The sequence below is a fragment of the Tursiops truncatus genome, chromosome 10 (genome assembly GCF_011762595.2).
Source record: "Tursiops truncatus isolate mTurTru1 chromosome 10, mTurTru1.mat.Y, whole genome shotgun sequence".
In the NCBI taxonomy this organism is placed as follows: Eukaryota; Metazoa; Chordata; class Mammalia; order Artiodactyla; family Delphinidae; genus Tursiops; species Tursiops truncatus.
The window spans coordinates 101,315,104-101,327,949 of NC_047043.1; the positions used below are offsets into that span (position 1 = coordinate 101,315,104).

Below are 12,846 nucleotides of genomic sequence, written 5' to 3' on the forward strand. Positions count from 1 at the left end.
ACCCCAGTCCCAGCCTCTAGCTTCATATGCCCTCCTCCCCAAGAGCCTCTGTGTCACAGGACTTGTCATTGGATAAAGAGCCCACCCTGCTCGGGATGGTCTCATCTAGAGATCCTTATCTTAATTACATCTGCAAAGACTCTCATTCCAAATAAGGTCATATTCTGAGGTTCTGGGTGGACACATCTTCTGTGGGGCACAATTCAACCCACTACAGTCCACCCTCTGGTCCCCAAAACGTCACATCCATCTCACGTGCAAAATACTTTCACCCCATCCCAACATCCCAGATTCTCACCCCATTACAGCATTAACTCTAATTAGGTCCAAAATCTCATCTAAATATCATCAGCTCAAAAGTATCATCAGCTAAGTCACCTAACTAGGCATGAGTGATCTGGAATGATCTATTCTGGGGCAAGATGCCTCTCTATCTGTGGACCTGTAATACTGGAAAACAAGTTATCTGTCTTTAAAATACAGGGATAGGGAGAAAATGGAAGGAACTCAGAGGTCACTGGTCCCAAGCAAGTTTGAAACCCAGCAAAACAAATTCCACTGGGTGTCCAGGCCTGCGAATGACCCTCTGTGGCTTGAGCCTTTGCCCTCTGGGCCCATGGAAGCTCCACTGGCCCTGGCCTCCGGGCCTGCCTCTCTAGCCTCTGCCTTTGTGTCCAGAGCTCTGCCCTTGGAGTCATGCCTCCTTTACCTTGAAGGATAACACACGTTGTGGCTGAGTCCTTCTACCTGTTACTTCCTGCATGTACAATCCCAGAAGTCCAATTGCTTTTTTTTTTTTAAATTTTGTCGGGTCTCTGTCCCTTTACATCCTGGTTGGCAGTGTTTCTGATGATATTAACAGCCTCAAAAACCTATGGGTCTCTCATGTATGTGAAGGGGATCTATGCCATTCAGCCAGAGGGTTCTCCACAGATCCTTCCTGGAGAAGCCCAGCTCGTTCCTGGCTTCTGCTAGATAATTGATGGCAGCCGTGAGACACACACCCAAGCTCTTCGGCAAAGGCTGTCCAGCCTCACCCGTGGCCTTGCTCCAGGGCACGCACTCTCAGAAGTGAATCTCCTGCTTTCAGCGTCCTTCGGGATCTGCACGAGCTAAGAATTTCCCACGCCAGCAGGAGCTGGTTCCCTTGCGAATCACAGCTCCTTCCTCAGTTCACTCCTCTCCTCTCACATTGTATCATAAGCGGCAAAGGAGAAACCAGGCTGCACCTTCCACGCTTTGCCTAGAGAGCCCCTCGGCCAAATCCAAGTTCATTGCTACAAGTTCTGCTTCTCCCGACTCCTAAGTTAGAGGCTTGCACGGCAATAGATGCCAGGAGGGTTGGAAAGTAGGCTGGGGGAGAACGGGCGCCCCAAAGCAAGAGGACAATGAATTTTATATTTGCCGAGCGACCTCCGTGTGCCCCAGCACCACAGGTCAGCACCTGGGACTCCGAGAGACAAGTTCATCTTTATAAGTACGAAAACAGTAGCCAAAGCTCTCAGAAGCCCCCACGCGCACCCGAGAGCTTAAGGTGGCCACTGGCCCTGCCTCCGCCTCCTCCGGGCCCTGGGCCCCAGCGCCGCGGCCACTGACTGACCCGGTCATCAGACGCCTCTCCCTCCCTCCAGAGCCTCCAGCACCCGAGTCTGCCCTCTTCTGCTCCTCGCCCCCTCCCAGCTGCTCGCCCAGGGCAGAGGGGGACCGGGGCCAGGGGGCCCCGAGGGTCTGCCCCAGCTGGGAATTAAAACACAGCCACGAGTGTAAGCTTAGTTGTGTTAAATGTAAGTCGAGTTTGTTTTCTTAATTCTGTGCTTTGTTTTTTAAGATTTGCACTTTTAGTGCTTTTGGTGCAACATGGATTTGAGCTGACTAGTCTTTCTCTCCAGGACTGACGGTCTTCACGCGAGGCCCCACGACAGCCAGGGGAGGAGGGGGTCACGCCTCACAGTGTCAGGGGACCCTCGCCCTCCAACTCCTGCTGCCGCCCCAGGCAGCCCTCAGGTTGGCCCACCCTGGTCACGAGACTCTTCCCTACGACCCCCGGCTCTGCAGGAGGAATGGGTGGAGGGGAGAGACCTCAAGCTGACGTTTCCGTCACCTGCGGAGGCACTGGTCACTCCTCTCACTCCTGAGATGCCCCTCTCCTGCCTCAGGCTGCCCTGCCCGGAAACGGCCGGGGCCAGGCACAGGGTCAGCAGTGCTCCGGCCTTCCCCTCGCTCAGGGCAGGCCCTGCAGGCACGGACCTCCCCCCAGGGTGACGGTGAGTTTCATGTGCCCACTTGGCTGGACCACGCGGCCCAGATATTTGCCGAAAGCACTATTCTGATTTCTGTGAAGGTGTTTTCTGGATGAGACTAACATTTAGATGAGTAGACCTGGAGTACAGCAGATGACACTCCATAAAGACGGTGGACAAGGCCTGAACAGGAAAAGACTGTCCTCCCAGGAAGAAGAGGAAATTCTGCAGCCAACAGCCTTCAGATTTGAATTGCGACTCTGCCCTGGGTCTCCAGGCCGCTGGCCTCACAATCATACCAGCCAGTTCCTTAAAATCGCTCTCTTTGTACACACACACACGCACACACACACACACCCTGTCAGTTCTGTTTCTCTGGAGGTCGGTGACTAATACACCCAGTGAGCCAGACAACCACACAGCCCGTCTCCTCACAGGCGCCCGGACTCCACGCACCTGGGCTGTGAGCACCTCCAGTGGCCGGCACCGTCCCTGGCCTCGGACAGAGGCCGAGAGCAAGCCTCCACTCCCCTGCACTGTAGCCTCCTCTGAGGACCAGGGACCTTCCCTGGACGCCAGAATTCCCGGGAGCTTTCCGAGTTCTAGCCAGCCCTTGTTCCCCACCCTGGATTCCCCTTGAAGGAGAAGGGCGGTTAGGGAGCTGTAAGTTTTTCTTTTCCAGTAAGCCAAGCCCACTGAAGGGAAAACCGTAAGCCAAGCCCACTGAAGGGAAGTATCAAGGCCACTGGACACGTTTTACATCAGAGCCAGGCCAGAAGTTACCAGGAGTCGGGGGTGACGGGGAGACCCCAGCTGCCACCCTTCTCACAGGTCTTCCACAGATGACGTGGCAGCTGCCAGTGTCACTAGGAATGTGACACTCATCTGGGTGGTGTCCAGACTGTACGGCCCTGAGCAACACAAGGTTCTAATTGTGTTTAATTTGAAATCCTTGTGGTTAAGCAAAAGGGACCCAGAAATGAGTCCACACGTACTTGCCACCCTGACCTGGGGGGTTTGTAGGAAGGGGGAGGGGTTCCACCCCGCGCCCTCACTCCTGGGCCGCATGCGCCTGAGCCCACACACCCTCTGGGGGCTCCATCTCTTCATAAAGAATGCCTGCTTGAGAGTCTCCCAACGACCTGCTGCTGCTCCGGGAATCGGGGCGAGCAGGAGTTCCAGCGCGGGGGCAGGGCAGGAGAGAAGGAGGAGCAGGCCCCGCAGCTGGAGAGGCACAGGGACTGTCCCCCCGCCTTCCCGCTAGAGGGAGGGGCCCAGAGGAAGGGCAAGGCAGGACTGACCTTGAGGGTGGGGATCTCCACACTGTCCCCGAGGCTGACGGAGCCTGAGAGGATGGTCCCTGTCATCACAGTGCCTTGGCCTTTGATGGAGAAGCAGTGGTCCACAGACATGAGGAACGGTCCCGAAGGGTCTCTCCTTGGGATGGAAATCTGGGACGTCAGGAGCTAGAAAAGAGATGCTGGTGCCACACCCTGTCGGGAGAGGGGCTGGATGGGGCAGCGCAGAGAAGAGCAGGGGGTGTGACCAGGGCTCGGGCAAGCTGGCCCCGGAGCTCCGAGCAGACCGCCTCCGACTGCACCCCGAGCCTCCGCCAAGGCCCCACTCCCGCTCTCAGCGCAGAGGGAAGGGCCCGTGGAGGACGCTCCACTCCCGCTCTCAGCGCAGAGGGAAGGGCCCGTGGAGGACGCTCCTTTACCCTCTCCCACTGGGATGCCCACAGCGGCGTCCCCACGGGCGGGGCTCCAGGCCCGCACACAGCCGCGGAGGCAGCCCACCGAGGGCACCCGTGGGCACATCGCTCCCCAGCCTCACGTGCCCGCTCACACTGGGCATCGGCCACCGGCCAGCCCCGGCAGCTCGCCAGCCAGTGCGGCCTCCCCCTCCCCCCGGTGACGCTGCCTCTAGAAAGGCTCTTGCGCTGGCTGTGTCGCCAGGTAACATGCAGTTGGGATCGTCTGTCTGTCCACGCCCCCACCAGGCCGTGAGCACCCCAAGCAGCCCCGGCAGCTGCATCGGGGTGCCTGAAGGGAACCTGAAGGACATCCCCAGGGCGGCAGCCTCTGTCTGGCAGGGCAGCGGTGAAGGCCCCTTCCCCAAGCCCCGGCGGGGACAGAGGGACTGGCCCTCCGCGGTGGGTCTGCTTTTCCTGTTCTGCACGCTCTCCTGCGTGCTTCCGCCTCAGCCAGCCCACTGCCCTTGTGCTCCGCAGTGCTGTCGGAGCTGATTACCAAGAAACAAATGGAAATCAAGACCACGTCAGTCCTCTTGCTTCTTTCTGATTGCGTTAGGGAAGAGACTGTCAGAAAAGTATTTGGTAGTGAATGTCCCACACTCTTAGTCTCATGATAACTCCTCTTGTGGGAAAAGGCTGGAGTCGCAAGGCAGGCCTGGCCCGAGGTGTGCGCCGAGGCTGCTCAAAGGGACATACGAACGACTTCAACAGCTGGCATTTCTGTGGATTTTGCTTTAACAGAAACAACTGTCCCAGGCTCCTAGACCAGTGCTGTCTGGAGCTGATGAAAAAGTAACAAAAGCTTCACCCAGAAAATGTTTGTTTTGCTAAGTTAGCAAGGTCAGCACCGTGTAATCACAGAAACAGCAGCCGTGCTCTGCGGACCCAGGGCAGGTGGACCCCAACACAATCAACCTGGATCTGAATCCCAGCTCCACCTCATGCTTACTGTGAGACACCGGGCAAGTCACTTAACATCTCTGAGTCTCAGGCTCTTTCTTAGCAAAATGCAGATAAATACCTTAAACCTCTCAAGTCTTGTTAACAATCATGTAATCATGGACGTTAATAATCACATACGAAAAGAACTCAGGGTGGTGCCTGGTACGTGATAACCAACCTCACCGTCAGAGTAAGCTCTGACACGGCACCATTCCAGCATGTGACACGCGTGAACACGAACTCCACACGCCAAGTGGTGGTACCATCTCCCTGACTTTATAAGTGACGGAACCGAGGCCAGAGAGAGCAGGTCTAGCGCGGAAGGTCACAGAGATGTGGTGAGGCCAGTGCTCTAATGCGCCGTCCAGGGCCAGGGTCAAAACACCTCACCCCCGCAGCCTCTGAGCTGCCCGGGGGCTCAACAGAGGGACTCCACTCTCGCCCTGCCCGCTGGGTGCCCCGGGCCCTCCCAATGGCTGGGCTCCGCCTCTGTCCGTGATCCCCAAGCCTGGCGGAAGGGACGAGGATGGAAGCCACGCTGGACCCGCCTGGGAGGGGCCCACTGGAGGGGCTGGCACAGCCCTAGGTGCTGGAATGGGTGACGCAGCCCCAGAGCCCCAGTCTGGCGGGAGCTGCCTCGTGGACGAGTTTGACGGGGAAAGGAAGAGGAGGCTCACGAGGACGTGGACAGCTCTGCAGGGCCGGGGCTGCCCACTGGACGCCTGCAGCTCTGCTCTGATTGAACTCCGTGAGGAAGGCGAGGGAGGTGGCGCCGAGGGGTCAGTGTGGAGAGTCCCCTCGCTGGGCCCCCCCGGAGTGAGCCGGAGCCCCGATGCGGATCAAGCTGGCGGTACCTCAATGAGCTCTGGGATGCCCTGTGGAGCTTCCGTTTCAGGGGCGTCCGGTCCCCCAGGCCTGGCTGCCACGGGTATGATGGGTGCACCTCGGAACCTGGAACAGAAAGACAAGTCCCACCACGGTCACCGACGAGCACGATGGGAGGTCTCTGCTCTCACCCCGTCGAAGGCGCCGAGGCGGGCGGCGTAGCTGTGCTCCCACCTGGCAGACCAGGGCGTGGAGGCCCGAAGGGAACACCTCGTGTTGAACGAAAGAAGTTAGAAGGGGGCTCCTAGGTGTAGCCGCTACTCCAAACCCTCCCTGAGGAGAAGCGGTGAAGCCCAGGCCCCAGGCCCCTGAATAAAGATGCCCTTGGGGAGGACCATGGGGCACAGCCCGGCCTCCTGCAGAGACTCGGGAAGCACAGGTACGGAGAAGTCCCTGCCAGACCTGCCCGGAGGCCCCTCCACAGCCTCCCGGCCTCCTAGAGAGCCTGCCGCTTGAAGAAAAGCCTCTAACTATGAGTATACCTTTACCTCTTCCACTGCAGAGCAAAAAAACAAAAAACAGAAAAGAGAAAATATACAGCCCATGATCCCATCACTGTCGTGTGCTTTCTTCCAACCTCGGTTCCTCCGTGCACTGCCAAGGAGTTATTTTTTTCATATTTTGGTTACAATATTCATACAATTTCATATCCTTCTAGTTTATTTACCATTATATCGGAAAGAATTTTCCATTGAAAAATAACAACAGCGGTGATAATAAGAAGACTCACTTGACCAAGCCAAGAACACGACCTGGACGCTTCCATTGAAACCCCACAAAACCACCATGGAACTGGCACCGTTTTACAGATGAGAAAGTGAGGCTTAGAGAGGTGAGCCAACCTCCACCCCATCCGACTCCAGAACCAGGGCTCACAACCACCACGTTACACTCCTGCCTCCCCGCCCCCCGGCCACCTCCTCTTTCATTCTTAACAGCTGCGTAACAGTGCAACTCAGAATTCACAAGCTTTCCCCCCATGTGACTCATTTAGAACATCCCAATTGTTCACCATTGTGATAAATATGTTGGTGGATATGACTTTTCCTTTTTTTTCTTTTCTTGGCCTTGATTTGGGATAAATTCATGAGGTACAGGTCAAAGACTCAACAAACTGAAAAATCAGCAAAATGTGGAGTGAGGACATTCGAAAAGGCTCTTCTCCATAAGGCAATAAGAACACTGGGAAAAATGATCAGAAACAACCTTTTCAGAACTCTGCAAATTAACCAAAGCCTTGCAGCAATCTATGGAATGTTTAGTCAAGGAAAACAGCTGAATCTCAGTAAGAATAAGGGAACTTGGTGGCATTTTTACTTGCTTTATTCCTATCCACCCCTCCCCAGCTCCGCAGTAGCCTTAATAACTGGAGTCTGTATTCAGAGTGGAAACAGCGGCTTGACAGCCACTGAAAGCGGCAGAATGTGTCTGAGCTCCATCAAAGCCCCTTTCCCAGAGAAATGTCATTTTTTTTCCTCTCTGGCATTTCCCTGGAAGAGCCCACCCTTAGACTGAAGCGGGGGCTCAGGCCTCGGAGTCAGTGAGCCAGGACCCGCCCTGAGCCAAGGCCCGTCCCACGCGCACGTCTCTGCCTGCCCTCTGAGCCCCAGGCCCAGGGCCGCAGAAGGGGAAAAGCATGCGCTGAGAATTCCAGCGATTAACCATAAAGCTTTCGGAAATTCAATTATTGTTTATCCAAACCCTTTTGGGCAACGTATTGTAACAAAACATAAATGTGTTTCGGGCTGGGTGTCTGGCCCTTTCCCAGGCTCCAGAGAAGCTGGCCTTGTTGGTTTCCTGAGCACGCCACACAATGGGGCATCCTGGCTGCTGGCAGCCCCCGGGGGACAAGAGGCCCCTCCTGCCTGGGTTCCAGACCTAGGCTGCTGTCTGGGCTCTAGGAACACAAGGGGCTCCAGCCAGAGATGTCAGGAAGAGCGCTGAGCACAGCCCCACAGCCCAGGTGGGGGCTGACCCAGAGCACAGCCGAGGGCGCCTCCTGTTCCCAGCGCCCCTCCCCGCCCAACCCACCCCACTCCCTGCGCAGCTGTGGTACCTCATGGCGCGAGCCGGGCCCAGACCTGCTGACTGTGCATGCAGGCTGACCTTCATCAACATACAAAAACAACTCACATCAGTAAAAAAAAAAAAAAAAAAAAAAAAAAAGTGCACATGAATCTGTGAGTGTGTAACTCGTGTAAAAGATGTAAACAAAGAGAGTCTATGTTTTAGGTTTGGAAGAGAATTCAAAATAGTGATACTAAAAAAAACCAGCGATACTTATTATGCCTTATTTTTCTCACCAGTCAAGCCAGATACAAAAGCCTGGGGTAACTGTGAGCATCTGACTGATTGCACTCAGGAAAGCCCTAGTACAGGGCCACGCACGCGGTAGGTGCTCCGCACGTTACAGCTGTTGTTACTAAGCCCCTACAATGTGCCAGGCCCCAATGTCAAACGCTCCCTCATAATAAACACCGTGAGGCTGGACTTACCAGCTCCCACTTTACAGAGGAAGAAATACCAACGCTGAGAGAGAAAGTGAGTCAGCCGTAGAGCAGGTACGGAATGCACACCTTGTAGGAGCCCGCTGGCAGGAGCCAGGTCACGTGGATTTGACATCCTACCCAGTCCCGGGGAGAAGGTGGGCACTAAGCAGACGGCCGTGGCTAAAACATAAACAAGGGAAAAGAAAGGGTTTAAAGGCAGGAGGAGACACAGAGGGAGTCTGGGAGAAAGATGCACCCAGGGTGCTGTGAGACAATAACGTTTAGTGGAAAGATAAACAAAAAAGCCTAGAACACAGAACAACGTCAAGGCTGTAATAACAACTACCTCAAGCTACACACAGGTGGGAAAGACTGACAGGGCTCCGAGGGAAAACACACTTTAATTCGCCGCGTTGGGAAGACTGTGGGTACCTTTTCATCTTCTCTTTTTATTTCTGTTAACATGGATAAATGCTTATGCAAGAGTAATTTTAAATGCTTTCAGAGATAAAGAAATCACAAAGAAAACCAAAGAACTTGACTACATAAAAATTGGAAACTTCTGCATGTTAAAAAAAAAAAACTAAAACAGAAAGACAAACAACAAATGCAAAAGACTTATTTGTAGGAAGTATGATAGACAAAGGGTTAATTAATAACAACATCCTTATTAATATTAAACACTCCTGAATACCAAAAAGAGAAGCATTAAAAATCACGAGGCAAATAGACAAAACACATGGGCGCAAATTAAACACACAAAAACACAACTACTTAATACACTTAAGGAAAAATGTTCAGTCTTACCAGTAATTAAAGAATCACATATTATAACAAGAGTAAAACAACATTCTATCCTAAATGTTTCAAATATGTGTTTTTTTAAATATTTTTTTAAAGTCTTCATTGAATTTGTTACAATACTGCTTCTGTTCTATCTTTTGGTTTTCTGGCCGTGAGGCATGTGGGATCTTAGCTCCCCAACCAGGGATTGAACCCGCACCCCCTGCATTGGAAGGCAAAGTCCTAATCACTGGACCGCGAGGGAAGTCCCCATATATATTTTTAAATTAGATACTAGAGCTCACCGCTGGCACCTGTGTAAAATGGAAAAGAACACAGAGATGCACAAAAGGTTCTGAAGGGCTCCTTCCCTTTGACCTAGTGACCCCATACCTGGGGCTCTCTCAAGAGGAAAAACCGAAAATACAGACAAAGTTTAATGATGGTCAAAGATGTTCACCCAGGACTATTTATTTACAAGAAGGAAAACTTAAGCCATTTCAAAGGGTCAGGAACAGGGTGATGGTTACATGAAGAACTGCTCTATATAATGTTAAGTAATAAAAGCAGAAATCAAAAATGTAAATACTTCATGATTACAATTATACGTTTAAAGAGGGGGAATTGAATTCAGCAAAGTTGACCTTATAATAGCATCTAAAAGAATTAAACACTTAGGAATAAATTTAACCAAGGACATGTAAGGTTTGTACACCAAAAACTACAAAACCTGTATAAAAGAAATTTTTAAAAATCTAAATAAATAGAAAGACATCTGTGTCAATGAATCGGAAGACTTACTCCTGTTACGATGTCCATGCTACCTAAAACCATCTACAGATTCAATGCAGTCCCTATTAAAATTCCAACCGTCACTTTCTAAGCTGGAATGGAAAAGTAGATCCTCACATTCCAATGGGAGGGAACTGCAAGGAGCCCAAATGGCCAAAATAATCTTGAAAAAGAAGCAGAAAGTTGGAGGACTCAGCTTCCCGATGGAAACTTTCCCCAAAGGGACAGTAAGTGAAACAGCGCAGAACTGGCATAAGGACAGACAGAGACCAGTGGAACCCACGTATATTTGGTCAATTGATTTTTGACAAGGACAAAAGGGAAAAGGACAGTCTTCCACAAATGGTGCTAGGAAAACTGGATATCCTCAGATGAATGGAGGTGGGCCTTTAACATATACCATACATAAAAAATAACTAAAAATGGATCAAAGACCTAAACTTAAGAGCTAACACAGTAAAATTCTTAGGAAAAAAATTGGGGAAAATCTTCACGACGTTGAATTTGGCAATAATTTCAGGACTATGACACCAAAAGCACAGGCAAAAAAAGAAAAGAAAAGAAAAGAAAGAAACAAAAGAAAAAAGATTGGATTTTATCAAAATTTAAAACTTTTGTGCATCAAGGAATACTGTCAAGAAAGTGAAAAGACAACGTACAGAATGGAAGAAAACATTTGCAAATCTGACAAGGGATTAATGTCCAGAATAGATAAAGAACTCCTTCAGCTCAAGAACAAAAACAACGTGACTAAAAAATGGGCAAAGGACTTGATAGCCGTTTCTCCAAAGAAGACATGCGGTAGCCAATAAGCACATGAAGAGATGCTCAACATCAGTCACTAGGAAAACGCACCCAGACCACAATGAGGTACCACCTCATACCTACTAGGATGGCTATGAGAAAAAAGGAAAACAACAAGTGCTGGCGAGGATGCAGAGAAATCGGAGCCCTGAGGCACTGCTGATGGGGACAGAAAACGGTGCGGCCGCCATGGAAAACAGTATGGAGGCTCCTCCAAAGTTCAACGTAGAACCACCATGTGATCCAGGAATCCCACTCCTAGGTACACACCCAAAGGAACTGGAGCAGGGACTGGAATAGATATTTGTACACCAATGTTCATAGAAGCATCATTCACAACAGCCAAAAGAAAACAACCCAAGTGTCCATCAAGAGATGGATGGATAAGCAAAATACGGCCTATACACACAATAGAATACTATCTGGCTATAAAAAGGAGTGGGATTCTGACACACGCTACAACACGGATGCATTACGCTAAGTGAAACAAACCAGACACAGAAGGCCAAATACTGCATGATTCCATTTATATGAGGTCCCCAGAACAGTCAAAGTCACAGAGACAGAAAGCAGAACAGAGGTTACCAGGGCCTGGGGGAGGAGCGGGGAGGAGTGACTGGTCAGTGGGGACAGAGTTTATGTTGGGGATCATGAAAAAGGATTAGGTTACAGACAGTGGTGATGGGCACACAGCTTTGTGAAGGTATTTATGCCACTTAATTGTAACTTTACAGATGGATAAAATAATAAACATTATGTTGTGTATATTTTACTACGATTTTTTGAATGTGGAAGAAAGGGTGGGGGTGATACTATGCACGGTGAAAAGACAGGAATGGAGTAAACCAAAAGGTCAGTAGCTGCTCTTCTGAGAAACCTTTGGGTGGTCTCCACTTTCTTTTAACTCCTTTTCTCTATTTTCCAAAGGTTCTTTCGATGACTCTTTGGATAGGGAAAAAAAAAGTTTTGTTTTTTTAACACTTCTTAGGTTTTGATACGTACATAGCTCAGCAGTCTAAATTTCTCCTTTCTAGATAGAAAGTTTCTTCGCATTTGGACCAGCATTTACAAAGGATTTACCTAACAAGGCACCATAAGAAAAGGAAATCGTCACTTTTAAAATGATTTAAAGAAGTTCTCGCTGCACGGAGGTAACAGCTAAGTTCTCCTAAGAGGTGACTGCCTTGGCTGGCCCGGGCCCATCGGCCCACTGAGCTTTCCTTACTGGAGCTTTTCCAGCCCAGTGCGTGCTGAATGAGGAGAGCAGAGGTGTCAAAGGCCCTTCGGTGGCCCATATCCTCTGAATGTGTGAGAAACGCTGTGATTTGACCTTCAACCAATAAATTAAAATAGGAATAGTAATTTAAACACATAAGTGAGAATTTTCCTTAAATTTAACTAATCGAAATAGTTGATATTAATTTACCCTTGATAGTATCCTAAGCCCTTCCCAGAAGGTCTCGTTTATAGCAAATGACACTGACATTGTGCTGGGCTTTTATGCAGGAGTCCAAAGGACCTGGTCTCCCCTTTCTGACAAGTAAATAAAACGGCAGGGAGATCAAATAACTCACTAAAAAGAAGATATAATTTTTTATCTTCCTTTTTACAGTCTCATATCCACTTCCGCTGGGAATAACAAAGTCTGAATTCTTATGCAACACTTATCTAAATGTGTCGATTTTATCAGATTGATGAATTTTGCTAACAAAAGCAGCACTAGGAAATCTTTTATGACATATTTGGCCCATTCTCAGGGCTGAAGCTTTAATTTAACCAACTTGAGAATTCTGAGGGAGAGCTGCAGGTGTTAGATCTGAAAAAAAAATCATAAATGGGAAGGCATATCAATCTTTATGACGGGGAAACAAAACCATTTCCACTTGCGTGCCCTCCACAGGCAGGAGAAGGAGAGGTGGCCGAGGCAGGATATTGTCTCGGGCTGCGGAGCAAAGAGGAAGCAGCCCTGTCGCCCAGTGACTGCTATTTAGTATCGATCAAAAGGCGCTGGCCCGGGGGGGGAGGAGAGGAGCCGATAAAGCAAGGTTTGCCGACACCGTGTGCTCAGCAGAGTGCCTTCTCGTTTTCCTGACCACGTGGGAACAAGTCATGCCCATGGCCGCCCGAGTGCCCAGGTGGCTTTCTGCCCCGCGGTCCC

At 50.6% G+C, this 12,846-nt stretch overlaps 1 protein-coding gene across 24 annotated transcripts in view; it reads right to left on the reverse strand.

Annotated features, from left to right (window-relative positions):
- EEFSEC (eukaryotic elongation factor, selenocysteine-tRNA specific) overlaps positions 1 to 12,846 on the reverse strand; it is a 207,980-nt gene that overhangs the window by 122,928 nt on the left and 72,206 nt on the right. For 23 of the 24 annotated variants that reach the window (XR_012323953.1, XR_004528677.2, XR_004528675.2 and 20 more), the window contains 2 exons: positions 5,790 to 5,886; positions 3,542 to 3,706 (listed from right to left, as the gene is read on the reverse strand). Coding sequence is in view for 5 of the 24 variants with exons in the window: in XM_033865540.2 (XP_033721431.1) it covers positions 3,542 to 3,706; positions 5,790 to 5,886 (262 nt within the window). In the remaining 19 variants the exon portion in view is untranslated. The remainder of the gene's footprint in view (positions 1 to 3,541; positions 3,707 to 5,789; positions 5,887 to 12,846) is intronic. The other variant, XM_033865538.2, reaches the window with a different exon arrangement.